The sequence below is a fragment of the Dromiciops gliroides genome, chromosome 4 (assembly GCF_019393635.1).
Source record: "Dromiciops gliroides isolate mDroGli1 chromosome 4, mDroGli1.pri, whole genome shotgun sequence".
NCBI lineage: Eukaryota > Metazoa > Chordata > Mammalia > Microbiotheria > Microbiotheriidae > Dromiciops > Dromiciops gliroides.
The window spans coordinates 233201365-233228564 of record NC_057864.1 but is presented as its reverse complement, the minus strand read 5'-3'; the positions used below and the strand labels follow the sequence as shown (position 1 = coordinate 233228564).

The window sequence follows — 27200 nt, the reverse complement described above, 5'->3', positions numbered from 1 at the left end:
CCCCATTTGGCCAGGCCCAGCCCGACCAGCTCGGGATGTCTGCTCGGGTTCCTGATCCGCTGGCATCCCGGCTCCGGTTCTGGCTCTGAGTGGCAAGGGAAGAGAAGACCTAGGAAGACTGTGGCTAGGGGCCCAGCTGCGCTTTCGGGACTTCGGAATTTCCCTCCCCAGCTTGGGAGGTAGAGCGCGACTTCCTCACTGATTGCCATACCCCACCCTTCCTGATCCATGTCTCGTATTCGCCCCATGCCCCATTCCTCTGAAGGGACCCCCACCCACCCACCCCGATACTCCTCCGGACTCCCCCTCCCCCACCCCTCTTTCCCAGGTCCCCTTCTCTGCCCCAGTTCTGAGACATCCTGTGCTGCGTTTCATGCCTTCTCTCTCATTACTGTCCCCTCCCCCTCTTCCCCGAGAGAATTAAGAGAATGGGTACTGGGGAAGTGGGTGGTGAGAATGAAGAAGTGGAGGTGGAGGAGGGAGCAGAGACAGATCAGCATGGGAGGCCAGAATTTTGGATGAGGTGTTTGGGGAGGGGTGTCAGGGTCGGAGAAAAGGCTCAGGACCAGGGCTACGGTTATGGTTAGAGACAAGGGTCAGCAGAAGAGAGCAGAATTCAGGTTAAGGGAAGTTCAGGATCAGAAATGAAGGTAAGAAATATCCAATCAGGGTCAGAAAAGCAAGGGTCAACCTGGGAAAAGGAGGAGGTCTGGGAACACAGACTCTTGAGAGAAGGACCCCATCTTCCTAAGATCGTTTGGTCTGCTGTCCAGTATGTCAACCCCAGAACGAATGTTCCCTGGAGGTGGTGGCCTTGACTCCAGCCAGCTCCAGATGGAACCGGATGAGGTGGACACCTTGAAAGAAGGGGAAGACCCAGGTAATCTGGAAAGGGGAGGGGGGGAATCTAGGGCATAGCACAGAAGGGGCTGGTCCCATTTATTTTTGTTTGGGTTTTTGGTTTTGGTTTTGCGGAACAATGAGGGTTAAGTGACTTGCCCAGGGTCACACAGCTAGTAAGTGTCAAGTGTCTGAGGCCGGGTTTGAACTCAGGTCCTCTTGAATCCAGGGCCAGTGCTTTATCTACTGCACCACCTAGCTGCAGGTCCCATTTCTAGGGAATAGGAAGGGGAAGCAAGAGACCTGAGGGTGGGGACCAAGGGAATAAATATAGAGGTGAGGGGACTAGGTTCTAAGCTTCTCCTCCTCCCCCTGCCTCAGCTGACCGGATGCATCACTTCTTGACCATCTATAACCTTCAGCCCCTGAGGAATCACCCCAAGATTTTTGCCCCTGGAGTCCCTGTTATTGCACAAGTCATAGGCACTGAGAGATACACCAGTGGATCCAAGGTTAGGGTGCCAAATTCTTGGATCCTTGAGTAAAGGGGTGGTTGTATATATGGGTGGGGAACCTAGGAGAGGAAGAACCTGACACCCAGTACTTGGAACCCAAAGGTGGGCACGTGTACACTTTACTCTGTCCGACTATCCCATGGTGATTTCACATGGACAACCAAGAAGAAATTCCGAAATTTCCAGGAGCTTCATCGAGACCTGCTGAGACACAAAGTTTTGATGAGCCTCCTCCCTCTGGCCCGGTGAGAGGCTGATGGGACCATCTTCAGGCTCCCACAAAACTCAATTCCTTTTTTCTTCTTTTCTCTCCACTATCCCCACTCCATTCCTCCAACACACACACACACACACACACACACACACACACACACACACACACACACACACACACATCCGGGTTCCATGACATACTCTCAACTAGGACTGGATGCCCAACTTTACTCCTGGTATATTCTAACCTCCCCACTCCCAACTCCTCCATTCTTCTGGCTCTACTACCAAAAAGGGCTTCAAGACCAAGGCCATGGTTGTCACGTCCTACTAATCCTCCTTCCCCAGAAATACTGGCATGGTTACTTCTCTCCTCAGGGACTGAGTGGTGGCTTGATGTTCTGTCTCTCCCCAGCCCCTATCTGATTTACAACCCCCCTTTCCAACCTTCCAACCATCAGGTTTGCTGTTGCTTCTTCTCCTTCCCATGAAACTGCTCCTACAGCTGAAATCCCCTCTTTGCCTAGAGCAGGTTCTGAAGGCTCCTCCAGACACAGGGCCAGCAAACAGGTACAGTCTGGCTACTTTCCTAGGGATAGGGGCACGGACAGGAAGGGGACAGTGAACCTGGAAAAACCTCAGTATGGGGATTTCTCTGAGCCACATCTTCCTTTCTTTTCTCACTTCAGAAATACCTGGAGAATTACCTCAATCACCTCCTGGCTACTTCATTCTACCGCAACTACCATGCCATGGTGAGGTAGCCTTAGCCAGAAATTTTGATCCTTGAGGGTATTGGAGGCTGGGGACCAAATGCTTTGGTCCTTGAGGGTAGTGGGTTTGGGGAGGCCAGAAGCCTAGATCCTGAGGACAATGGGAGTTGAACTCCTACAAAGCCAGATATTTGGGGTCTCAAATCTGACATGTCCTCTTCCTCTATTAGACAGATTTTCTAGAGGTCAGTCCCTTCTCCTTCATACCTGACCTTGGCCCCAAAGGATTGTGAGTAAACCTGCTATCTCCACAGCCTTCAGTATCACTAACTTTCTGTGTGACATTGGACAAGTCACTCGACTTCCTTCTATATAAAATGAGGGGGCTGGACTAAATGATTTCTGAGGGCCTTTTACCACTAATACTCTTGGTTCTACTTATCTTTGCTCCCTTTTCATACCCTGTTTTCATTATTCCCTTCCCAAACACTCCCCAGCTACTGGTACCACCCTCCTACCTTGGATGGCTGGGCCAGTATTGGGAACCCTTGTCTAGGACTACTAAATCTTTTTAACTTGTGGCCTCCACAGGGAAGGTTTGATCCGCAAGCGCTCAGGGGGTCACAGAGTTCCTGGCTTTACCTGCTGTGGCCGAGACCAAGTCTGTTACCGATGGTCCAAGAGGTGAATTGGGGAGCTAGAAGCCTGGATCACTGAGGAGAGGACGACTGGAGGGTGGGATAAATGCTTCATTTGATAAAGGACACAGGGCCTAGGGAGTCAGATATCTATGTAGTATACTTGAGAGGAACAGTTAATGGTAAAGTTGGGGTAGGGTGGAACTGGCCAGATTCCTGGGCCACTAATCACAAATCATTCTATTATCCAGATGGCTGGTGGTAAAAGATTCTTTCCTCCTGTACATGCGCCCAGAGACAGGCTCTATCTCCTTTGTCCAGCTTTTTGACCCTGGATTTGAGGTCCAGGTTGGGAAACAGAACACAGAAACGCGTTATGGGGTCCGAATCGACACTTCTCACAGGTCAGGGACCAGTGCCAACGAGTGCTGGGGAAGGAGGGTGGGAGAGATTGGAAAATGTGGGATGACTAAAAGCAGAAGAAGCATAGGGATACTGGAGGAGGCCTCAACTGAGACAGGGATGGATGGCAGCATCTGGAAAAAGCCTGATGGGCAGCCTGGAGAGGAGTGGGGAGGAAAGGTGGGGAAAAGGGTTTTACTCATTTCTCTTCTTTGTCCTTTCCTAATTCTTACACTGTTATAGTGTCCATCATGTTGCCAGGCCCAGACCAGTAGCTATTGCATTAAGAAAAATTGAGACTGTTTTCTGAGGCTGGTCCAGAATAAGGGGCAGGGAGGCTAGAACATCCTCATCACCACATTCTGGATGTCCCCTATCCTTCCTGGATACAGAGACAGGGAATGGTGGAAAAGCACTAGACTACAATTCAAAATACCCCAATTCAGTCCTGTCCCTGGTCTTTACACCTATGACCTGGGTCATTTAACTTAGTAGGAGGTCTCTTAAATTTCTCTGAGCCTTAACTTCCATAAGCTCTGGATTTGCAGTTAGAAGTTGTTTAGTTTTAAGTTGTGTCCAACTCTTCATGACCCCATTTAGGGTTTTCTTGGCAAAGATCCTGGAGTGGTTTGTAATTTCCTTCTCCAGCTCTTTTTACAGATAAGGAAACTGAGGCAAACAGGGTTAAGTGACTCACCCAAGGTCATACAGCTAATAAGCGTCTGCAGTCAAATTTGAACTCAGGTCTTTCTGACTCCAGGCCTGGCATTCTATTCACCGTGTCACTAGCTGCCTGCAGTTAGAAGACCTAAGTTCAAAGTTTTACCCTTTAACAGGTAACTTCCCCTCTCTGGCCTTCATTTTCATTATCTATAAAATGAGATTAGTGTATATTATTTAGTCATAGGACCACAGACCTGCAGTTGAGAGAGACTTCAGAAGCTATATAGTCCAACTCCTTCATTTTACAGCTTAGGAAACTGAGGCCCAGAGAGAGACAAGAACTGAAGCAAGGTTATGAAAGTAGTAAGTTGAGAGGCAGGACTTGAATTCGTGTCTTTTTACTCCAAGGCTAGTGCATTTTCCCCTCTTAAATAGTCTGTAAGGTCCCTTAAAACTCTAAATCCGATAACCTGTCTTCTTCACTTGGCTCACAGAGGGGAATGTTTTGGAAAGATGCTTGTAAATAATGGGGGGGTGCAGAAGAAGGAGAGCTATAGTCTCTTGTTTATCATCAGAGAACACGGTCACATTTCATTGCCTAAAGGGGAGGAATTGTTAAAGACTTATAGAGAGACCAGAGCTGGAGATGAGTGGATGATGAGCAGGGGGTTGGACATGTCAGCAATTGAACCCTGTTGTTGTCACTATCTTAGGTCCTTGATCCTCAAGTGCAACAGTTACCGGCAGGCTCGATGGTGGGGTCAGGAAATCACAGAACTAGCCCAGGGTCAGGGGCGTGACTTCTTACAGCTGCACAGACACCAGAGCTATGCCCCACTCAGGCCAGGGACACTGGCCAGATGGTAAGACCTCCCTTTATCTGTTCTGACCTCTCTCTATCCCTCCCTAACCTCCTTTTATTCTTCTGTGACCTCCTTCTACTCTCTGACCACCTTCTACCCTTCTCTGACCACTTTCCCTAATTTCCCTCTACCCATCTCTCACTTCCTGACACTTTCTCATTCTTCTCAGATCCTCTCTGATCTGAATGTCCTGTCCTGCTTTCTCTCTCCTCTCCTTTGTCTCTTGTCCCCTCATCTCAGATTTCTCTGACTTCCCTCCAGTTTCCTATCCCCCTCCATTCTGACCCATCTGCTCTAACTTTCCCTGTCTTCTTAATCCATTGTCATGTCTCAGTCTGTCCCTCCTCCATGACCCTTTCTTCTGCCTTCTGGCTCCTCTTATTTTCCTCCTGCTACTCACGCTTCTTTAGGTTTGTAAATGGAGCAGGTTACTTTGCAGCTGTGGCTGATGCCATCCTTAAGGCCCAGGAGGAGATTTTCATTGCAGATTGGTGGTGAGTAATGGTGGTTAGAAGGCTTGGAACACTTGGGTAGAATCTAGGAGAAGAGTTTATGATGACAGATGGTTCAGGGAGTCATGGGGACGACAAGATTAGAGGAAGGCTGTACAAGGGGAAGGAAGCCCATGATGCCAGAGGGCAATGGGGGAGGGCCCTTGGGATTTCCAATTCACTTGTTCTATGTCTACCTATCTGCAGGTTGAGTCCTGAAATTTATCTGAAGCGTCCAGCCCATTCTGATGACTGGAGACTGGACATTATGCTCAAGAAGAAGGCAGTAAGGAGGGAGCAAGGGATGGCGCAAAGGGGTGAGGCTAGGAAGAAAGGGGACAAGGTCTAAAAGGCCTATAGAATGAGGATGGGGTAAGAACACCTGGAACTGTCCAAATGATCAGGCTTCCGACCTGTCACAGCATAGTATAAGGACTCCCCCTGCACTCCCACCCCAGCAAGGGATTAATCCCTCCTCAAATTTTCTTGGGCACTGTGTCTGAATATCTCCTTTGCCCCCATCACATTCTACCAAATTCGTATATTGGGTATAGGGTCAGAGGACCTGGGTGTGAATTCTAGTTCTGCCGTTTACTACCTGTATGACCTTAGATGACTCACTCTTCCTCTTTGGGTCTTAATTTCCTCATCTGTGGTATGTGATTAGTTCTTCCCAGTATTAAATCCTAATATTCCATATAGTAACTCCCTACAAGATTATTAAGTAGGTATGAAGGACAGAGATTGTGTCATTTTTCATCTTTGTAGCCCTATCACCTATAGGGGTCTTTGACACATTGTAGAGCTTAATACACATCTGTTTAATTGAATTTATTGGAGGTGGAACTTTTGGGGCCCTGAAAAAGGGATAATAGACAGGAAAGCCAAAGGATGAGGGTAAAATCAGGTAGGGGGACAGTTTCTGAGGCATTTTCCATTGACAACTGATTCCCAGGGGCAGCTAGATGGCGCAGTGGCTAAAGCACCGGCCCTGGATTCAGGAGTACCTGAGTTCAAATCTGGCCTCAGACACTTAACACTTATTAGCTGTGTGACCCTGGGCAAGTCACTTAACCCCAATTGTCTCACTAAAAAAAAAAAAAAAAAGACAACTGATTCTCCTTTGTACTCCTAACAGGAAGAGGGTGTCCGGGTTTCTGTGCTGCTATTCAAGGAAGTGGAATTGGCCCTGGGGATCAACAGTGGCTACAGCAAGAGGACTCTGATGCAGCTACACCCCAACATCAAGGTGATTCCCCTCTCTCTTACCCTTCTTGTCCTTCCTGCTCCTCATTAACTGACCACCATGTCTACTCCTCCCCTCTTTGACCTCCTCAAGCCCTCATATTATAATCATTATAGTTCACATTTTGATGGTGCCCTAAGCTCTACAAAATGCTTCCCTTAAAACAGTGCCATTGTGTAGAGGGTATAATTATTATTTTCATTGTGTAGGTAAGAAACTGATTTTCAGACAGGTTAAAGGACTTGCCCACAGTCACCGTCTTTTGACTACAAGAACAGTGCTTAGCACTAAACCAGATGACCTTTTCCACTTCCTCCAAAGCACTCCTTGAGACCTTATCCCTTCCCAAACCTCGTCGCCTTTTCCTACTCTTTCCAGGTGATGCGTCACCCAGACCATGTGACACTCTGGGCCCACCATGAAAAATTGCTGGTTGTAGACCAAGCAGTGGCCTTCATGGGAGGGCTCGACCTCGCCTTTGGCCGATGGGATGATCTGCACTACCGGATCTCAGACCTGGAGGGCTATACTGGGACAACAACCCCACAGGTAAACTTTGCTTGACATTGCCCTCACACTTTAGTACCACTCCTCCTCTTCCTCTTCCTCCTCCTCCTCCTCCTCCTCCCAGGGTGATCCCTGACCCTGAGTCTTCTTCCTTATCCTTGAGGCCCAATTCCACCTTTTCCTTCCCAACTCCATCTTTTCTGCCTGCATTCCTGGGCCTCTTCTCTCTTCAAGGACCACCCCTATTCTCAACCTTCCTGGTTCTCTGCGATCCCTTCTGATGTCATCACATCCTGGGGCCCATCTTTCTGCCCTTCTGCCCCTTAGGGATAGGGAGATTGGAGTAGGAGGGTGGGATCATCGATATTTCTCCTTTTTTTTCATCACTTATTTTCTCTTGCTCTCAGTCTGTGTACGTGCCTTTCAGTGTCTCTGAGAGTGTTTCTGTCTGGTTATATCTCTCTCTTGCCTTTGCCTCCCATGACTCTGCCCCTGGGCTAGATCTTTTATGACCCCCTGGGCTGGGTCTCTCCCCACACAGCTACCCACCCCATGCTCAAGTTTTCCCGTTGCCCCTGACCTCTCCCACAACCAACTGTTCTGGCTGGGCAAGGATTACAGCAATTTGATCACCAAGGATTGGGTACAACTGGACCGGCCCTTCGAGGGTGAGAAATCTTTCTTCCACAGCTCCAAGATTCAAACTCAGATCAAGACAGCTTTCTCTGTAGCAAGCATGATCTCCCTGTTCCCCTGGCTCTGTGTCATGTGTATGTCTAGAAGCTGGCTTCAGGGTCCCCTTTTTGATTTTTTACCCCTCGGGGTCCCCTAGATTTTATTGACAGGGAGATGATGCCCCGGATGCCATGGAGGGATGTGGGAGTCGTTGTCCACGGTTCGGCAGCACGAGATCTTGCCCGGCATTTCATCCAGCGTTGGAATTTTACCAAGGTTTCCCTTCACCTGGGGAAAAGGCTGGTCTGTGGGAGGGAAAAGTCAGTATTATCCCACTGACTCTCTCTTCTAACTCCAAATCTTAGACCACCAAGGCCAAGTACAAAATCCCTCTCTTCCCATATCTGCTGCCCAAGTCGCCCAGCACAGCCAACCAGTTACCATTTGCCCTTCCTGGAGGGCAGTGTGCCACTGTACAGGTGAGACAACCCCCTTCCCCAGAGTGTGAGAGCCTTTCCCCTGTACCTCTATTCCCAAAGTGTAAGGATCTCTTTTTCTTCCTTCTTGTCTCCTAGGTCCTTCGATCAGTGGACCGATGGTCAGCTGGGACCTCTGAGAGCTCCATCCTCAATGCTTACCTACATACTATTCGAGAGAGCTGCCACTTCCTCTACATTGAGGTAGGTGGGGGTAAAGTTCTTAGTTTTACTAAGAACAGGAGACCAGGATTTAAGAGAGTGACATTGTCGGGATAGGGATGACAGATAGGGAGCTAGAGAATTAGGGGAGATGGACTGTATTACTTATTCCCTATTCCTCCCCCACTACACCCCATGTCCTACCAGAATCAGTTCTTCATCAGCTGCTCGGATGGACGGACAGTTCTGAATACAGTGGGAGATGCTATTGTGGAGAGGATTCTGAGAGCCCACAAGTAAGACAAAAAAAAAGGATGTGCTCTGGATGGGAACAGGTGTATAAAGGGGCAGGATTGGGTCCAAGAAGCCTCAGAGGTCAGAAGTGTCCAGATGTGACCTTACACCCCTTTCCACAGGCAACAGCAACGGTTTCGGGTATACTTGCTGCTCCCCCTGCTCCCTGGGTTTGAAGGTGATATCTCCACAGGTGGTGGAAATTCCATCCAGGCAATCCTGCACTTTACCTACAGGTCAGAGACAGGACCACCTGCCTTCTTGCCTCTTAATTCTCCCCTCTCTTCAGATTCTCTCCATTCTCTCTCCTCTTTTACTCTTTCCCCCCTTTTCAGGCTCAGCTCTTTGCCCCATTGCCAACTCTCCCTGTGACTTCTCCCCCAGGACTCTCTGTCGTGGTGAATATTCGATCCTGCATCGGCTCAAAGCTGCCAGTGAGTGATGGTAGTCGGGGAGAGTCCTAGATGGGAGAAGCTGGGGTAGGGCGAATGAAGTATTTCTCCATGTAACTGTGTGTTGATCTTGTATCAGTCTGGAAATATTCCTTCTGCTACAGTGATTGAAGATAGGCAAAACAATCATAGGATCCTATAGATTTATTGCTGGGAGAAATTTTAGAGGCCATCTGGTACAGTCCTCTTATTTTATAGATGAGGAAACTGAGGTTTAGAGAGGTTAAGCAGCTTGCCTAAAGTCACGTGGGTACCACATGACAAAGGCAGGATTCGAACCCAAGTTCTCTGATTCTACAGCTAATAATGCCTTTTCCATGGTACTATGCTGTCTGAATAATGGCTGATGTTTATATAACCCTTTGTAGTATATAGTTAGATCTCATCTACTCCTCACAAAAACCCTGTTAAATATGAAGTACAGATACATTATCACACCCCATTTTACAGGCCAGGAATCTTAGAGAAATTAAGTGACTTGTCCAAAGTAGGAGAGCTAGAATTCAAATCCCATTCATCTGACTCTTAACCTTATGTTCTTTCCATTGTACCCCTATGACACTGAGGTTAGGAATAAGGTCCTCCAAGGCAAGGGAAGAGGAACTGGATCTAGAGGTGGGTAGAGCTGTCATGGCATAAGCTAACCTTTGCCCTTTTCCTCCATGTCTCTTTCCCATTCTTATGCATGTACCAGTGGGTACGTTGTGGCGAGATTATGTGTCAGTGTGTGGGCTCCGAACCCATGGAGAGCTGAGCGGAAAGCTGATGTCCGAGCTCATCTACATCCACAGCAAGTTGCTCATCGCTGATGACAGGACAGTCATAATCGGTCAGGGAGTGGCTGAGGGAGCAGGGGATGAGGCTGAAGATATAGGGTGGTCAAAATTGGTGAAGGGAATGGTCAAATGGGGAGTAGCAAGGGATTGGAGGGATTCCTGCAAGTAGCATTCTGAAGGTCTGGGGTAGAGGTAGAGAAAAAGGAAGAAAGATACTGATGTGTGTGTGGGGGGTGGTCTTTAGGACAGGGAGGCTAGATAGTGAGGATATGGGGGAGTGAGGGGCAGAAACAGAGGAAGAACTAGGGAGCACTGGAGGAGTTGGAGAAATAGGATTGGAAATGATAGTAGTGGGGGTAAGGGGTGATTCTTCCTACCATCCCCTCTAAAAGACAACTTCACTCCAGGTTCAGCAAATATCAATGACCGGAGCCTCCTGGGGAAGCGAGACAGTGAGATAGCAATGCTGATTGAAGACACTGAAATGGAACCGTCACTTATGGATGGAGAAGAGTATCAGGCTGGGAGATTTGCCCTCAGTCTCCGGAAACATTGCTTCAGGTAGGGGCTGCCAAGGACCCTGTCACCTCAGGGGGATATGTGGGTAAATCTAATGTTCCCTCTTCTCCCCTCAGCACCATTCTTGGGGCAGAGTCCCAGCCTGGACTGGATCTTCGGGATCCTGTCTGTGATACCTTCTTCCAGCTGTGGCAGAAGACAGCTGAGAGAAATGCCAGCATCTATGAACAGGTTGGGATATCCTGGAAAGGACTGGAAAGTGTATGTGTTGGGATACAGAGGGTGGTAGAGTACAGGTATCGGGTAGATGGGGGAAGTCTATAAATAGGGTATAATAAAGGATGGAACCCTTTGTTAAGGGCCTTCTGTGGGCAGAGCAATGGGGGGAAAGTATTAGATAAGACAGAATCCCTTGTGGTCATGAAATTTATAGTGATGAGCCCCAAGGGTCAGTTAACTATAAGAGACTTCATTTTAAAATAAAGATTTTGAGAGGTACACAACTGAATGAGATACAAGAAAGAAGACTATGCACAGAAATCAGATAACTTTTCTCCAAAGGGAAAGCATAGTTTTGGGAAATAATTGGGAGAGATATTTATTGGGGGGGAGGGTCAAATAAGGGTAAAAGCATCCAAGGGATAAAGTGGGAAAATCTCTGTGTTGTAGTTAGATAGAAGGCTGGAGAACTGAAACCGCTGGGGTGGGAGGAAGGACATCTGTAGTTGGTCAAGGAAAAGGAAGTTATTCAACAATTGCATCTTTGTCCCCTAGATTTTTCGTTGCCTGCCATCTAATGCAACTCGCTCGCTTCGGGTACTTCGGGAGTATGGGAGTGTGGAGCCTCTGGCCACTGTTAGCCCAGAGATAGCCTGTTCAGAACTCACTCAAATCCAGGGCCACCTTGTCCACTTTCCCCTCAAATTCCTAGAGGAAGAATCACTGTTGCCTCCACTGGGTAGCAAGGAAGGTGTCATACCCCTCGAAGTATGGACATAGCCCAGAACCCCTTTTTTTGAGGGTGGGGGCTAGTGAGAGAAGAACTATGGGAAGCCAAATTCTGTACATGGCACTTTTTCTTTCTCTCTCTTTATGATCAAATTGAGGACAAATCACTCACAAATAGAGAGGATGCATAAGAGGAATTCGCTTCCCAAGAGGAGAGAGGGGAAGCTATGCCTAAGGGAGAAACAATATGATAGAGCACCGAGTTAAAAGGCAAGAGACCTGTGTTCTGGTTTTAGCTCTGAAACTGACTAGCTATGTGACCTTGGACAAGTAAGTAAGTCACTTGCTGTTTCTAGGCCTTAAGTTACTACCTTCATTTCTCAGTGGAATGAAGGGGTTTAATCATTTGATCCAACCCTGACATACTGGGAACCTCAACTTGTCCCCGGGGCAACAGAGGAGAGGGCTGTGGGGTGGAGATGCCTCTCTCCTACCCTACCGATCTCCTACTTCTCTCAATCTCCTGGATCAAGTTCAAATCTCTGCTACTGAGGAGAAAGCTACTGTCACCCAGTTCTAGTCATCTGCTGCCAGGGTTTCTGAATCCCCACCCCCTATCAGTCCCTTAGTTCATCACTAGGGCCGCACAAACTCACTTACCATAGCCTGCTTACAGACACTAACTGAGCATTTAACTACTTTATGTGGATCACATATTCATTTTATAAATAAAAGTTTTTTAAAGTAATTTTTAAGGCTTAAAAAAAGGTCTATTTTGTGGGATCGAAGCAGCAAGGACTGCACTCATTCTTCTTCCCACCTCTCCTTTACATCCAACTCCTTCTTTTTGCCTTCCCCAGGCACTTGGCTCTGCCCTTCTCTCTAGGTTTGTGAATCTGTGTCTTCAGGATCTGAGTCATCCATTTTCTGGGGGAGAGGAAAGAGCTGATTCAGTGACCCCTAGTGGAAAAGAAAGGGAGGGGCTAGGCCAAACCAATGTACTTAGAGAACAGAACTTGTGAACGACTGGCAAAACTGTAGAGGAGGGGAAGAGAAAATGTCTGGTTCTCCCTCTTCCCACCACCTCTGCTTCCTCCCCCACCACACCCACAAAGTCACATCAAAGAACTGAGGAAGACTTTGCAAGAACCCCCTGCCCCCCAAACCACTTCACATACAACTGAGCCACTGCAGAGAGAGCGGACTCCTCCTTGGTTGAGAGAGAACACCTCTTGGATGAGAAAACCTTTTAATGGCCTAGTCGGTCTCATATTGCAACAACATCTCTATCCTCTAATAATTTCTCCTCCATTTTTTTTCATCAGGTATGATTACCACACTCACCAAAAGTCCTGGAAGCTAGGGACCTCAGAGTTGAATGGATTAGAATGGGGAGGGTAATGAGTCAGCAAAGGCTTCATAGAAGGGTGAAAATTAAAGGAAGAAGAATACGGGAATCTCTGCCACTTTGAGCTTTTACCTTCCTTCCAAGACCCATTACCTCCGGGGCTCAGGGGAAACAGCTTTACCAGAGGGAGTCCCACCCACACACCACATACCGAGGTCCTCAGGTGCTAATTGGCAGTCTCTTAATTAGCCTCATTAGCACAGCTAAGTGCCTCTCCTCCGGGGGAGTCATTACCTTGTTAACACTATGGAGCGGGGCAGGGAGGAAGCAGGGCAACCACCTAGGAGTTGGATGGATTATGTGTTTCTGCCCATCTCTTTTTTGTTTTCTCTTTAGTTTGGTCAAGTAGTAGGAAGTAGTATCTTCCTTTGTCTTTGGAGTACACAGAGTTAATCCTCAGGGAGTGGGAGACTAGTTCTTTCCCAACTCTGCCAACTGGGCAAGTCACTCCCTTTCCTCCCTGTAATATTAGAAACGCCATGGTCTGTCTATTCTAGTCCTACATTCTATAGTTTAGTTAAAATCAGTACTTTGGGACCTCCCTGATAGCTCCTTTTTTTAATCCCTATTTTAAGGGGAAAGTCCTATTAAAAAAAACCCCCACCAACAAACAATAACTTCAAGGAAAGGCAAAGAAATAAGCATTGTAAGTGCCAAGTAGTGTATGCTAAAAGCAAAAAATTATCTCATTTGCTCCTCAGAACAACTCCATGAGGTAGGTGTCATTCTTATCCCCATTTTACAGTTGAAACTGTAATTAACCTTTGTTAATTATGATTTTTTATTTATTGTGTACATAGCTTGTGTATCCCAGGGGCTGTCTGTCCCCCAACATGTAACCTGGGTTTATTGTGTGGTGTGAAGGGAGACAGAATAGGCATCTCTAGCTTCTCCATTTCTGGTCCCCTCCCAACTTTTCTTCAAGGGAGACTTAATTCCTACCAGGAAATTGGGACAGGAGGCCACTCTGCTATATCTGCTCCTTAAACGTTGTTAGTCCATGGGTTATGATCATGTTCAATGTAATTCCTGATTGCTGTCATTATAGAGGGGAAGCAGGACCCCAAGTTCTATATCCAAGGCTTGACCCCTCGCCCACCAAATACCAGTTCCATAATGAACACACATAACAAATAGCAACAACAACAACAACAACAAAAAGACCCAACCCACTTATCCAAACTGGTAGGAAAAAACAGAAATCTGAGGTGTACATAGGTTATATACCAGACAACACAGAGTGAAGGAGCTCTCCCACTGGGATTGAGATAACTCTGCTCAACAAAGATGAAGGGTTCCACCAAGGGAAAACTCCTAGAAGTCTCCAGTAGAGCAAGCAGGGGTTAGGGACATGATTCAGTGTGTCAGCTCTTCTGAGGTTGGCTTCTTCCCCCCGGAGTCTTCAGCAGCCTGAAGTGGGGTTGGCCTCTATCTTCCCTCTCAAAGCTACAAGCCAGAAATGCCCAAAGTGACTTGGAGCTCAAAGATCTGAAGAAAATTGAACCTGTCTCCCTCTTTCCCCGATGCCAACTACCCCACCTTTCCTGAAGGGCAAGGCATTCAAATCTACCAAAGAGGAAAGAGTCTCATAACATCTGCCAATCAATCAACAAGCTTTTATTAAGTACCTACATTACATGCCAGGCATTAGACTCTGAGGATACCTGCCCCCCAAAAAAGACTAGTCCCTGCCTTTAAAGCTTATATTATAATTGTGGAGATAGCTTGTATAGAAATAGGCACCTAGGGGCAGGTAGACAAAACAGTGGATAAAGCACCAGCCCTGGATTCAGAGAACCTGAGTTCAAATCCAGCCTCAAACACTTGACACTTACTAGCTGTGTGACCCCAGACAAGTCACATTACCCTCATTGCCCCCCTCCCCACCTAATAGGCACATACAAGATACATATCAAGTAAATGCAAATTAACCTTGAGAGAGAAGTCCACTGAAGTTGGGGGGGGCAGTGAAAAAAGACCCTTTGCAGAAGGAGGTGCTTGAATTGATTCTTGAAGGAAGCCAAAGATTTCAAGAGTTGAAGAGGCTGACCATTCTAGGCAAGAGGAACAGCAAGTAGGCAGGTATGGCTGGATTGTAAAGTTTGTGGAAGGGAGTAATGTTTAAGAAGCCTGGAAAAGGATGTGGCTAAGTTATAAAGAGTTTATATTTAATCCTAGGAGCTATTCGAGTTTATTATCAGAGATAATGAGAGAGGAAGACCAATTAAGAAGCTATTGCAACAGTCCAGTCAAAAGGTGATAAGCATCTTAACTAGGGTTGTGGCTGTGTATGTCAAGAGAAAATGACAGATTTGAGTGATGGTTTAGAAGCAGAAAGGGCAAGATTTGGCAACTGATTAGATGTGTGGTGTGTGGGAAAGGGAGGAGTTAAGAATGATACTGAGGTTGCAGAAATAGGGAAGTTTGGTGGAAGGGTAGACTTAGGGGATATATAAAAATAGTTCTGTTTTGGAAATCTTGAATTTAAGATGCCCATATACAGGTCATCCATTTCAAAATGTTCAATAGGCATTTGGTAATGTGGGACTGGAGCTTAGGAAACTAAAATGAATAGAAAAGATCCGAGAATCATTGGCATAGAGACTGAACAAACCTATTGGAGCTGACATAGGTTCAGTTTGGTGGTTATGACATGAAGATTCAACAAAGAAGACAGAAAAGGTAGAAGAAGAATCAAGAGAGAGCAATGTCACAAAAACGTAGAAAGGAGAGAATATCCAGGCAAAAAGGGTGGTCAACATCAGCTTTGGCAGCTAGGAAGAGATCACTGGCAATTTTGGAGAGAGCAATTTCATTTGAATGGTAAAGTTGGAAATCAGATTGTAAGAAGTTTAAGAAAGAGTAAGAGAAGTGAAGGCTCTTAGTATTGGGTTTTTTTTCCAGGAGTTTGCTGAGAAATAGAAGTGGTGTGGGATCTATCAGGGCCTAGTAAGGTTGTTTGGTTTTTTTTGTTTTTAAAGATAAAAGAGACATGGACATTGTTTATAGACAGAGAGGAAATCAGATTGTAAGAAGTTTAAGAAAGAGTAAGAGAAGTGAAGGCTCTTAGTATTGGGTTTTTTTTCCAGGAGTTTGCTGAGAAATAGAAGTGGTGTGGGATCTATCAGGGCCTAGTAAGGTTGTTTGTTTTTTTTTGTTTTTAAAGATAAAAGAGACATGGACATTGTTTATAGACAGAGAGGAAAGAACCAGTAGATAGGGAGATTGAAGTTTAGAAAGAGAGAATAATAGTGGAGGCAGTCTGCTGGAGAAGACAGGAGGCAATGGGATCAAGGGTGCACATAGAGGAGTGGGCATTAGCAAGCAGAAGTCTTCATCAGACACTGGAATAAAGGAGGATGCAGTGTGGGACGGTGGCAGAAGGATGTGACATGAGAAGAAGGCACTCTTAAAAATGGCTTCAAATTTTTGGTAAAGTATTGGGCAAGGTTGTTAGCTAAGAGGAGAGAGAATGACCATGACCAGCTTGAGAGGAAAAAAAAAACTTATGGAACCATTACTTTGATAAGTGAGTTAGAGAATCAATGAGGCAGGATTAGAAAGATTGCTGAAATGAAGACTCAATTGAGATTAGATACAAATCGGGCATGGACCCAGTCAGCATGATTTCATGACTCCAGCCTATTCAGCATCAAATGAGTAGATCCAAGGAGGTAGATGAGGGGAGCAGTTCAGGACTAGGGTTTTAGCAAGGCATGATCCAATATAAGCTAAGAGCCTCAAGACTGGAAGAAACTAGAATTGATCGAGTTCACCAAAGGGTCAAAGTTAGGATTGAAGGAGAGTTTAGCCAATATAAATGTGATTACCTTGGAAAACAAGGAATGGTAGATTAGAGGTCATACTGAGGATAAAAAAAGGAGCTAGGGACTGTAAGGCACAGGGAGGATTGAAATGATGAAATATTATGATTAGATAAAACAATTTCAGAGTTTATGAACATAGAAATGGAACATGTGGGTGATGGGAAGATCAAGATTATGATCTTATCTGTTTATAGCTGAGTGAAAAAGTATTGTCATAGGAGTTCAGTACATTGAAGAACTGATAAATTACGGTGGTTGTTTCAGTCTTCTAGGATGAGGGCAGGAGCTGTGGAGGAGAAAGACCATGACCTGGGCATTAAACTACTTGAGAGAGGAAAGAGAATATTTGGGGGATTGATAAATAATGGCCAAAAAAAGGATCTAGAGTAGGTGATAAATTGGGACAAAGTGAGCTTCAAAGGGGGAAAGGTTGTTGAGTGATGGCAGTAGAGAGAGAAGTCTCCAAGTGGCATTGGGGAGCAAGAAAGATTCTGACTCCCTCCATGTGGCCATGTGGCAACAGTGAGTGTGCATAGGAGGGAGAAGCAAGAGAAAGTGAATCCAGTGCTGAAAAAGGAATCCAGGGATGTCATATCATTTGGAAGGAGTCAGGTCTCAAGGGAATGCTAGAAGATGAAAAAAAAACAAAACAAAACCAAGAGATGAAAAGATCTAAAATGAAAGGAAGTTTGCTAATCATGGAGCAGGTGATCCAGAGGACACAGTGGAAGGGGCAGGAAGATGTGAAGTGAATGGGAGGCAGGTCTGGGTTGAGGTGGATGTGGGTACAGATTGCATAGCTGGGATTGGAAAGGTGAGTTTATTCTTCAGCACCTGAAGCAACAAAGCTGGACTTTTCTGGACTTTTCCATTATACTCCAGGAACCTCTTGACACTAGAAGATCACACCAACCCTGGAACTCACCCCTCATAAGTACCCTTTGCCTCTAGGTCCCCTTGAAAGTAAAGAACCCCTCCCAGAGAACCAGCCATTTCTTCACTTCTTGTCTGGCTGCCCCTCAGCCACTTACCTTTCCCTTCCTTTTCAGCTTCCGTTTGTGTCTTTCATCTGTAGACCACAAGCTCCTTGAGGCCAGGGACTTCTTTCTCATATTTTTATCCTCAGCCCTTGTGTCTGGCATATAGTAGATAGCATCTATACTAGTAGATAGATATCTTTTGAAAGACTGACAACTGAACGTTCAGTATCCCTGGAATGGTGCTTTTTGGTCAGAGGGGGTTGAAGTACCTGAAACATTGATTGGGAAATTAGTCTAGATAGTATCAGTGGAGGGGCAAGGAGGTTTACTGAGGAAGCTTGGTGATTAGAGGGTTCAAAGTTGTCGGTCCCCGGCGGCGAAGTGGATAAAGCACCGGCCCTGGATTTAGGAGGACCCGAGTTCAAAGCCGCCTCAGACACTTAACACTTACTAGCTGTGTGACCCTGGGCAAGTCACTTAACCCCCATTGCCTCTAAAAAAAAAAAGTTGTCGGTTCCCCCCACCCCCCACCCCAAGTCTCGATCTCATGGCACAAGGTGTCCTGTAAAGCTTCTGGACATTCAGTTCACAGAAGGTATGTCCCAGAGAGCCTAGGAGCTTATGGGCTTCCCTCTAGGCACTGGAAGCTGAGGCAGGGCCTGGAAGTATTGTGACCCCTCTGCTTCTACAGCCCCACGGCTAGAAGGTAGAAGCTTCCGGTATGATTCCATTACAGGGGTATTTATCCATTAAAGGACAACCAGTCAAGTCCAAACTCCTCACCATGGCATTCAAAGCCCTGAATAACTTTAGTCCACCCTGCTCCCACACACAACCTGTTCATTCTTGCCTCCGTGTAGTGCTCCTGCCTAAATGCTCTCTACTCCACTTCGCTCCACCTATTCCAGCCCTACCCATTCTTCAATACGCAGTCTCAGTGCATAATAGAATTGCACAAGGGGAGCCAGAAACCTACAAAGTGTCACCTTATCAGACTCTGTCTCTTAGCAGTTTTCATCTTCCACAATAATGAATGTTGGCTCACCTTCCTCCTTCCCACCCCCATGAGAACCTTGTAGGCTGAACTTTGAGAGCAAAGATAAATTAAAGGTGTAGACACGTTCCTGACTCCAGGGAGTTCCTATATCGAGGAGAAAACAAGAGCCATCAAAGGTCTGGGTGTGATGTGAATGGCCCCAAGGCAAGCTGTCCCGATCAAATACACTGCTTTCACCGGACTACGCAATCAATCAATGCGACCTATCAACCATATTTACTATGAATAACCTTGTGTTTGTGGGGGAGTAGGGCGAGATGGTTTAGTGAAGGTCCTGGGGAGACGCCCCTCTTTAGAAGTACCCCTTAGTGAAGTTCTATGTCTTCCTTAGCTGAAGAACATTCCCTAAGCTCCCCAACCGCAAGAGTGCAGGCTCTGAACTTGCCCTCTCCTACTTCCATTCTCCCCAGGCTTTCCTTGCGGCACTCCCTCCCCCAGTGGTTCTCCGGTTGCCGTGGCGACCAGGGTGGGTGGACAGCCTGTCCTAGCCTCGCCTAGCCTAGCCTATCCCGAGGCCCGCTTTCCCCCTTAGCGTGGGGGGTTGCCATGGCAGCCCCTCTGGAGTAGTGAAGTGGAACTGGGTGCCGCTCCTTTTCCCACCCTCCCCCATCCCGCTCCGCCCGACCAGGTAAGTGGTTCAGCGAGAAAGTTAGGGCGCCAGTTGCAATTCTGGCCGGCAGGAAGGGAGAAGGTGGCATGCGAGACTGGAAGTGCAAAACTGGGAAGGGAGGCTCCGTCGGGCGCACGCGCAACAGTTATTCCATGCACTCTGGCCCATCACATCCTGCACCTCTTCCCCGCACCCACTTCCCTGCGCTCCCGGTCCTTCAGCTGGTTCTTGCGCGTGCGCACATGCTGTTCTGTTCTCTGCCTCTCCCACCCTCGCTCGAAAAACGCGTGCGCAGTAGAGTTCAGGGGCTTTGGGCTGCGAGTTCAGGACTTGAGCTCCTGTCAGTCAGTCAATCGGGAAGAATCCTTTGGTAAACTTATTTCCATCTTGTCCTCCAGGCCTGTATTTCCAGGGAAGGGAAGGGGAGGCGAAGCGGAGCCCCGATCCCCTTTTCTCCCCCAATGGGGCAGAAACGACAACGGCAGCGCAATAAGGGAGCCGGAGCCTGAGCCTGAGCCTGAGTGACCCTGCGTCTCTCCTGGGCCCGCCCAGTCCGAGCCTCTCGGCTCCGGCTCCGGCCCGGCAGCCGCCATGGGAGACCCCGCCCCAGCCCGAAGCCTGGACGACATCGACCTGTCCGCCCTGCGGGTAAGTGAGACCGAGAGGGAACGTGCGTGGCCCTGGGAGAACCCGGTCCTGCCCCCCAGCACCTGGGTTGCCGTGAGCGTTCGCCCCCCACCCCCACCTGTACGGAATCGTTTGGCCCGAGCGCACGCGTCGGTCGGGGCCCTGAGGAGGGGCCGGAGGAGGTGATTTGGCACCCCCTCCCTGGGGTGCACCCCCGCTTTAAGGGAAGCCCCGCCCCCTCACGTGGAGGTCTTTTTAGCCACCTCTCCCCACTTCCTTCCCCTCTGGGCTTTGGCTGCTCTGCCCCCATCACTCTCACACACACACACACACACACACACACACGCACGCACGCACGCACACACCTGCACCCCTTGTGCACTTGCCCTCTATCACCACCACCTCTCTTTCCTTCCTTCCCCATACCTCCGCCATTTAGATTTCTCTCCTCCCCAATTATACTGCCCCTTCCGGCGATTTCCTACATGCCCAGCACCCCCCATCTTCCTTGTGATCCCTCTGCAACCTTGGACCCTCATATTCCCTTCCTCGGGACTTTCCGTCCCCTGCAAATGTTTTGAAGATGAGCTCCCTTCTCTTTCCCTTCCTTTTCTCCGCCCCTCTGACACACTTTTCCTAATTCTGACATTACCTATCCTCTCTCACTTGTCTTTCCTACCCCCTCCCCCACCCCCACCCCAAAATAATCACATGCAATGCGATTTTTTGTGTCTTTATCTCCCAGCCGCAGTTTAATGGCTGGCTTTCCTTCCCATCCTTGGTTCTTTCATTACCTTCGTCGTACTTACCTTCTGTCAGTTCATCCCCAAACCCCGCCAGGATTTAGGATTTTGAAGTTTTATTATATTAGAGTCTACCTCACATCCCTCTTCTCCACCCGAGACCGTTCTCCCCCATCTCTCAGTTGAGAGTGGAGCAATCTACATCCAGACCTTATATGCCTCGATATTCTATTACAACTATAAAGCATTGTGGGACTGGAAAAGTCAATTACACCTGGTATGGAGTTGAAGCTTTTCTGTCCAGACTGCATAGGCTAGTATGCGGACATTTGCTGCTAGCTAGTCAGGAGCTGTGGCCGACTAGAAAAAAAGATGAATGTGTAGTCTGTGTTATGGGGAAGAAGTGTGGGTGGGTGGTGACAATGAAGATCCTTAGGACATGTGTGTGTGTGTGTGGGGGGTGTATTTAGTTGGCAGGGGCTTGGGGGGAAGATTTGGTGATTTCAAGGTGGAACACTTATGCCTGTCATTTCAGTGTTGTTTTGTCCCAGTGTCCTTGGTAGTTTCACAACAGGTGTAGAGGGAGCAGGGTTTTCCATCTCGTGGCTAATCTCCTTGCTCAGAAGGTTTGCTGGGCTTTGAGTTAGTCAGGGAATGTGACCAATAGTGGGAGAATATGTTTAACTTTACAAATGCCCCTCATTTGGAAGGAGTGAAGAGGCAGAAGGAGGGGGTGGAATGAAAGGGAGTAGAGTCATGTTGTTAATTGGGTGACACAGTTTTTTTCCCCTGCCATTTAGGTCATCATTTTCTTTGCTGTAGTGTTAGTCTATGAGACTTTGCTTCTTAGAGGAGATGAAGTGATAAATTGTTAGGGAGAGAGCGATGTTTTAGTGAGTGACTTGTGGAACTGAGGATTCAGACTGAGAAGGCTGGCTAACTATAGAGTAACTGCAACTTGGTTAATCTAGATCTTTTCAAATAAGAGAATAGCTGGAATCCAGGCTCTCAGCTAGACTTCTCTGGGCCTTTCTTCTGTGGCATGTCTCTTCCCCACCCCCCAGCCAAGTCTTAGCTGTTGATTAACTCAGGTGGCTGAGATCCTGTGACTGGTGACCAAAATGTATTAAAAACAGAGGGGTTAAAACTTTGCTGTTAGAGCTATGTGAGACTAGGCTTGGCACATTTCTCAAGGGTTGGAGAATGAAGAAGTTGAGATTGTCCATCTTATAATTTTGAACAGGGAATCTCAAGGCCCTCCTGCCAAGTGTACTATGACCTTGGATGTGATATTACTTCTCTGAGCTTTGACTTTTCTGTTTAGAGAAATGTTAGACCTGGTCCTGACCACACACTCCTGGTTTTTCCCATTGCTGGATTCCTCCCCACCCCAACCCTTTGGGATCTAAGCATCTAGCTTCCATTTCTCCCCACCACCACTCCTGTCTATATCTAACTTATTCATTTACACATACATATGCATACAACCTTGTTTAGCAGAGCCTACTGGGAATGTTGCTCAGTTGACAGGTCCTACTTGCTTTCTCCAGGGAGCTCAGCACCCCTCCTACCCAACCTGTACATACATACATGTTCCAACAGTACTGCCAAGGCTCCTATCTGTCTTCCTGTGAGAAATGGAAAATGGAGACTTCAGTAGCAAAGCCCATTCCTTTTCACTGCATCATAGAAGGCTGGGAGGTGGGGAAAGAGACACACCTTCAGCGTTTGTCAGCTGACCTCAAAGGGCTAAATCACCTCCCTCTTCCGGTTTCAAGGTTTTCTGTTGAGGTTGAGAGTCAAAGTATTACCTACAGCAGTGACAGTGTATCTTTTAGACCTGTGGAAGGGCTGCTTTGTGATCTAGAGCAAGTTGCTGAATCTCTTTGAACATATCCCCTACCTCCACCTTTTCTGGGGCCTTCTGTGCTGGCTTACTCTGACTCCAAGTGCTAGCATGTGATCAGGGCTGTTCAAGTGACCTCAAAGAGGTATAGGGTAGGTAGGCTGTCTGCTAAATGAGACAGAGCAGGGAGGAAAAACCCAATGCTGTACTGCTGTGCATGTGTCTCCTGCCTTTATTCAGGATCCCATCTTTTTTCTTATACCCCTTTCTCCTTCTGGTGAGCCAGAAGTTTTAGGCTGCTCTGCTTTTGGAACTAGGGAGCTGTGCTCAGTGTTGTATTGATATAACATTATCGAAGAGCTGTCATTGGGAGATGCTGCTAGGTAGAAGTTGGTAGCTAAGATGCTTTTAACACTTTTTTTCTGTTCTTTGGAAAAGTCTCTTTCCCCCTTTATTTTCTATCTTCATATGGTTGTGGAGTCTGCAACCCTGGCAGTTCAGGTCATATGTTTCTAAGTTGTTGATCAATAAGGACCTATTACACTGGTGTTCCAGCCACCCAAATGCTGGTAACAGATGCTCAAAGGAAAAGGGGAAGGAAAAAGGAAGAAGCTAATTCTGGCAATAAAAAATGACACTTAAGTGGTGACATCTGGAGAATTAGTGATAGAGTGTTTTATTCAGTCTAATGACCTGGTGGGGAGCCTAAAAAGCATGAAGTATAACTCCACAAAAGGAATATGGTGGAAGGGAAAGGAGAATGATGTGAATTTCTTTCAGAAGGTATAGAGGGATTGATTGGATTGTTCAGATAATGTCCTCCGGCCGCTTCCTCCATTCCTTCCCTTCCCAAAAAAGTCCTCAGATTGGGACAAGCTTTTTCACCATTTAAGTTGTAATGAGGGTGTAGTCTGCTATAAGAGTATTGGATTTTGGAGAAGATTCTGTATGTTAAGCAGTGACTGTGGCATAGTCAGAACCCTCCATATCTGGAGAAGTTTGCTTTGTGTGCTGAGGAGAAATACTAGATTCTTAGGCCAGCTTTTTTCCTTTTAGCCGACTTCATGAGTTCTAATGACTCCAGCCTCTACAGAGTCTCTTCAGTGAAGGATAATGTGCCTGGGATGGGCTGATTTAAAAAACTCATTTGCAAAATGAGCCCACTTATCTTCCAAGGCAGATGTGTCAAACGTGGGGCCCTGTAACACTCCTAAGTGGAAAGGAACCAAATGGAAATGCAATTGGGAAATATTTAATAAATACAACTACAATAAAATATAGCTACCATTAATATGTATGTGGCTGCAGGGATCCTTATGTGATCCTTTACTGGCCGGGTTTCTGTTTGAGTTTAACATCCAAGGAATAACTCTGCACAGGGCACAAAATCTGTTTGCAATCTTGCCTTCTTGCATAGATCTAAAAGTAAAGGAGGCTCTGATACCATACCCCTTCTCCCTTCCCTCCTCCCCCTCCCCCAATCTAGAAAGGTAAAAGACACAATCCTAGGATTAGATGCCATCTAATTTGATCCTGTATCTCTAGGCACCATTCCAGAGACAGTTATCAAAAGCCTTTCTTCAGACAATCTTGCACCAGATAGTAAATACCTGTTGTGCACAAAAGCCCATTTTTGGCATGGTAGAAGTGTGTACAGTATTACTGTGTTGTATGCCATTCAAAGGTTTTTCAAATTGTGGGAACTCTGTGAAGTCGTCTTGAATTCTCAGTCTACACTTAAAAATCCACAGAAAAGGAAACTCTCCAGCCTCTTTTAATAAATGTTCTAACATCTCACAATTCTCAAAGTCCAGGATTAAGCACATCTTACATTGTCCCATACAAAGTAGGAGTAGCTCATTTTACTCAAAGTATGTAGTACCCTATATCTCCCTGCTCTTAAAATCTGGTCTTTCATTGTCGTTTTCCCAAACTGGAGAAACTACAGCCAGCTTCTTTAGGTTGTCATGCAACCCCTAAGCTATTTACTGGATCCCTGTTGTTTATATAGACTATGGATAGGATGTGGAAGGCAATGTCATCTTCCCAGTCCCTCAGGCTTGCCACCTTACAGATCATCTTGGATTCTTTACTATCTCTTACCCTCCATATCCAATATATTGCCAAGGCCTGTTGATTTTACCTTTGCAGCATCTTTCCAGTGTACCCTCTTCTGTCCTGAGACATTGCCACCATTCTAGTGCAAGCCCTTATCTCCTCACACCTAAATTATTGCAATAGCTGGTTGGTCTGCCTGTCTCAAGTCTCTCCCCACTCCAGCCCATCCTCCATTTAGCTACTAAAGTGATTTTCCTGAAGTGTAGGTAAAATCATGTTACACCTCCCCCCTTCTTCTTAGTAGACTCTAGTGAGTTCCTATTGCCTCCAGAATCAAATACAAAACCCTGTGTTTGACATTCAGAGCCCTTGATAACCTCGCCCCCTCTTGCCCTTCCAGTCTTCTTATTCCCCAGCTTCAATCCACTCTTCAGTCCACTGGCTGTTCTACAAACAAGATACTCCATCTTTCAGCCCTGGAAATTTTCTCTGGCTGTTCTCCATGCCTGGGATGCTCTTCTTCCTCTACTCTGACTATAGACCTTCTGGCTTCCTTTAAGTACCCACTAAAATCCCACATTTTACAGGAAATCTTTCCCAAACCTCTTAATTCTAGTGTCTTCCTTCTGTTATTTCCTATTTATCCAGACTATAGCTGGCCTTGGATTTGTTGGTATGTTGTCTCCCCCATTAGATCATAAGCTTCTTGAGGGCAGGGACTATCTTTTGCCTCTTTTTGTATCCCCAAAACTTTTTTTAGCACAGTGCCTGGCATAGAGTAGGTGCTTAATAAATGTTTATTGTTTGATAGATATGGATATGTACAAAGAAAGTAAGTGATATATATGCATATATATGTTTCATATATTTGTATGAAAGTGTAACCTCTATTATAGGTAGCATTTCTTTAGGGCTTTAACGTACGCAATGTGCCTTACATATATTATCCTGTTTGATATTCATATGTACAAATAGCTTGAAAACAATTATATAGTAATATAGGTAGTTAGGTGGCCAAGGAGATAGAGTTTTAGTCCCGAACTCAGGAAAGACCTTAGTTCAGGTTCAGTCTCAGACAAAATAACATTTATAAAGTACAGTACCTGGCATGTAGTAGCTGCTATTATTATTAATGGTCCCCTTTGTCAGTTTGAGGCCTATGACCCCTTCTCAGAATAATGTTTTTAAAATGCATCAAATAAAATGCCCAGGATCATAGAGGAATTCTGTGAGGTGAGACAGGAGGAATTTTGTGATAGCTAGATTGGGAAACACTGTATTGGAGCTTATTCTTAAGGTGCAACCAGTTTGGCAACATCCCCCATCTGTAGGGCATCAGCTTCAGGCCTGACAACTTTTAATAGATGGGCAAGGAGTTCTTCAAAGTCATTCTTCCCACCCTTCCATTAAAAACATTCTCAAATTTCTTTACATTTGACAGCATAAGTTATCTGTATGTAGTAAGGGGATATGATCCAAACCACCTCTCTCCTTCCTCTTAGTTGCTGAAGTTATTCTGGGTACTGGGTTTAATTGGCTCAAACACTGAATTACAGAGTGTGATAAGTGTTAACTTTACCCCTTACTGAAAGTGTCATTGAAGTATTGCCAAGTCAGAGACTGGGGCTGTGAGTTGTGGCTAACTGCAAAAATAATTACTTACCAAATCAGGAGCTTCTTCAGAACCTCTTGATTGACAAAAAGCCTCTTTCCAAGGAACTAAACAGTGTGGTGAAATGGAAACAGTAAAAGTTGAATTTGGAGTCACTGTCCTGATTAGTGATGGCTTTTCCTGGAAATACCTTTTTTACTTGCCCCTTCCCCCTAGTTCTGGAACCCTAATCAAATTAACTCTGCCATTGTTTCTGGAAGGAATGTATCAATCTACTCCCCTGAGGTCCCACTCTTTTGTCCCTATAACTTTGTGTTGTTTTTTGGTGGTGGTGGTGGTGGTTTTTGCAGGGCAATGAGGGTTAAATGACTTGCCCAGGGCCACACACCTAGTAAGTGTCAAGTGTCTGATGAGGCCAGATCTGAACTCAGGTCCTCCTGAATCCAAGGCCAGTGTTTTATAGACTGTGCCACCTAGCTTCCCCCCGCCATAACTTTCAAAACCAATGTGCCTCTCTTGACCACCACTTCCCTATCTATATATGTTGTCTCTTCTTATTAGATTATAAGCTCCTTGTAGTCAGGAACTGTCCTTGCTTTTGTATTTGATACATATTAAGTGATTAATAAATATCGTTTTCCTTCATTTACCTGACCCAGAGTATAAGCCCAGCTCTTCTATTTATTATCTATGTGGTTTTGGGGTTGATCACTTAACCTCTGGGGAATTGAGTTTCCTCATTTCTTAAATGAAGATTTTGGACCATGTAACTTCTTAAGTGCCTTTTAGCTTTAAACCTGTGACCCTGGTAGATTAAGGGTGCCATAATGAATTGATGCCTATTTCAAGCCCTTCCATGAAGTATAATTCACACACATATGTACATACATACATACATATATATTCTGACTTCTCACTAGAATATAAACTCCTTTCAGTCTTTCTTTATATCTCCTGACAATGCCTGACAAAGTGCTGTGGACACAGTGTGAGTTCAGAAATACTTTATTGATGATAGATGTGGACCTAAGCATTCCTT

At 46.2% G+C, this 27200-nt stretch overlaps 2 protein-coding genes across 11 annotated transcripts in view; both read left to right on the top strand.

Annotated features, from left to right (window-relative positions):
- Positions 1-6: 6 nt before the first annotated feature.
- PLD2 (phospholipase D2) lies at positions 7-12090 on the top strand. The gene is made up of 25 exons (XM_043964693.1): positions 7-179; positions 774-880; positions 1222-1352; positions 1458-1600; positions 2030-2138; positions 2258-2323; positions 2512-2570; positions 2873-2965; positions 3171-3323; positions 4698-4847; positions 5258-5341; positions 5546-5624; positions 6477-6587; positions 6963-7133; positions 7633-7759; positions 7924-8042; positions 8132-8245; positions 8342-8446; positions 8612-8700; positions 8821-8934; positions 9083-9132; positions 9845-9979; positions 10334-10487; positions 10562-10676; positions 11220-12090. The coding sequence occupies exons 2-25, from the start codon at positions 775-777 to the stop codon at positions 11442-11444; spliced, it is 2802 nt and encodes a 933-aa protein (XP_043820628.1). The 5' UTR covers positions 7-179; position 774; the 3' UTR covers positions 11445-12090.
- A 7451-nt stretch (positions 12091-19541) lies between these two features.
- MINK1 (misshapen like kinase 1) overlaps positions 19542-27200 on the top strand; it is a 50109-nt gene continuing 42450 nt past the window's right edge. For 8 of the 10 annotated variants that reach the window (XM_043964692.1, XM_043964689.1, XM_043964687.1 and 5 more), the window contains exon 1: positions 19542-19923. In XM_043964692.1, coding sequence (XP_043820627.1) covers positions 19867-19923 — 57 coding nt within the window. In that variant the 5' untranslated portion in view covers positions 19542-19866. The remainder of the gene's footprint in view (positions 19924-27200) is intronic. The other 2 variants (XM_043964691.1, XM_043964690.1) reach the window with 1 other exon arrangement.

Excerpts from the sequence above, each read along its gene's own strand:
- PLD2 (XM_043964693.1), top strand. The coding sequence starts at position 775 with ATGTCAACCCCAGAACGAATGTTCCCTGGAGGTGGTGGCCTTGACTCC. Across the intron at positions 1,353-1,457 it reads GATACACCAGTGGATCCAAG|GTGGGCACGTGTACACTTTA; the intron begins GTTAGGGTGCCA and ends TGGAACCCAAAG. Across the intron at positions 2,324-2,511 it reads ACCGCAACTACCATGCCATG|ACAGATTTTCTAGAGGTCAG; the intron begins GTGAGGTAGCCT and ends TTCCTCTATTAG.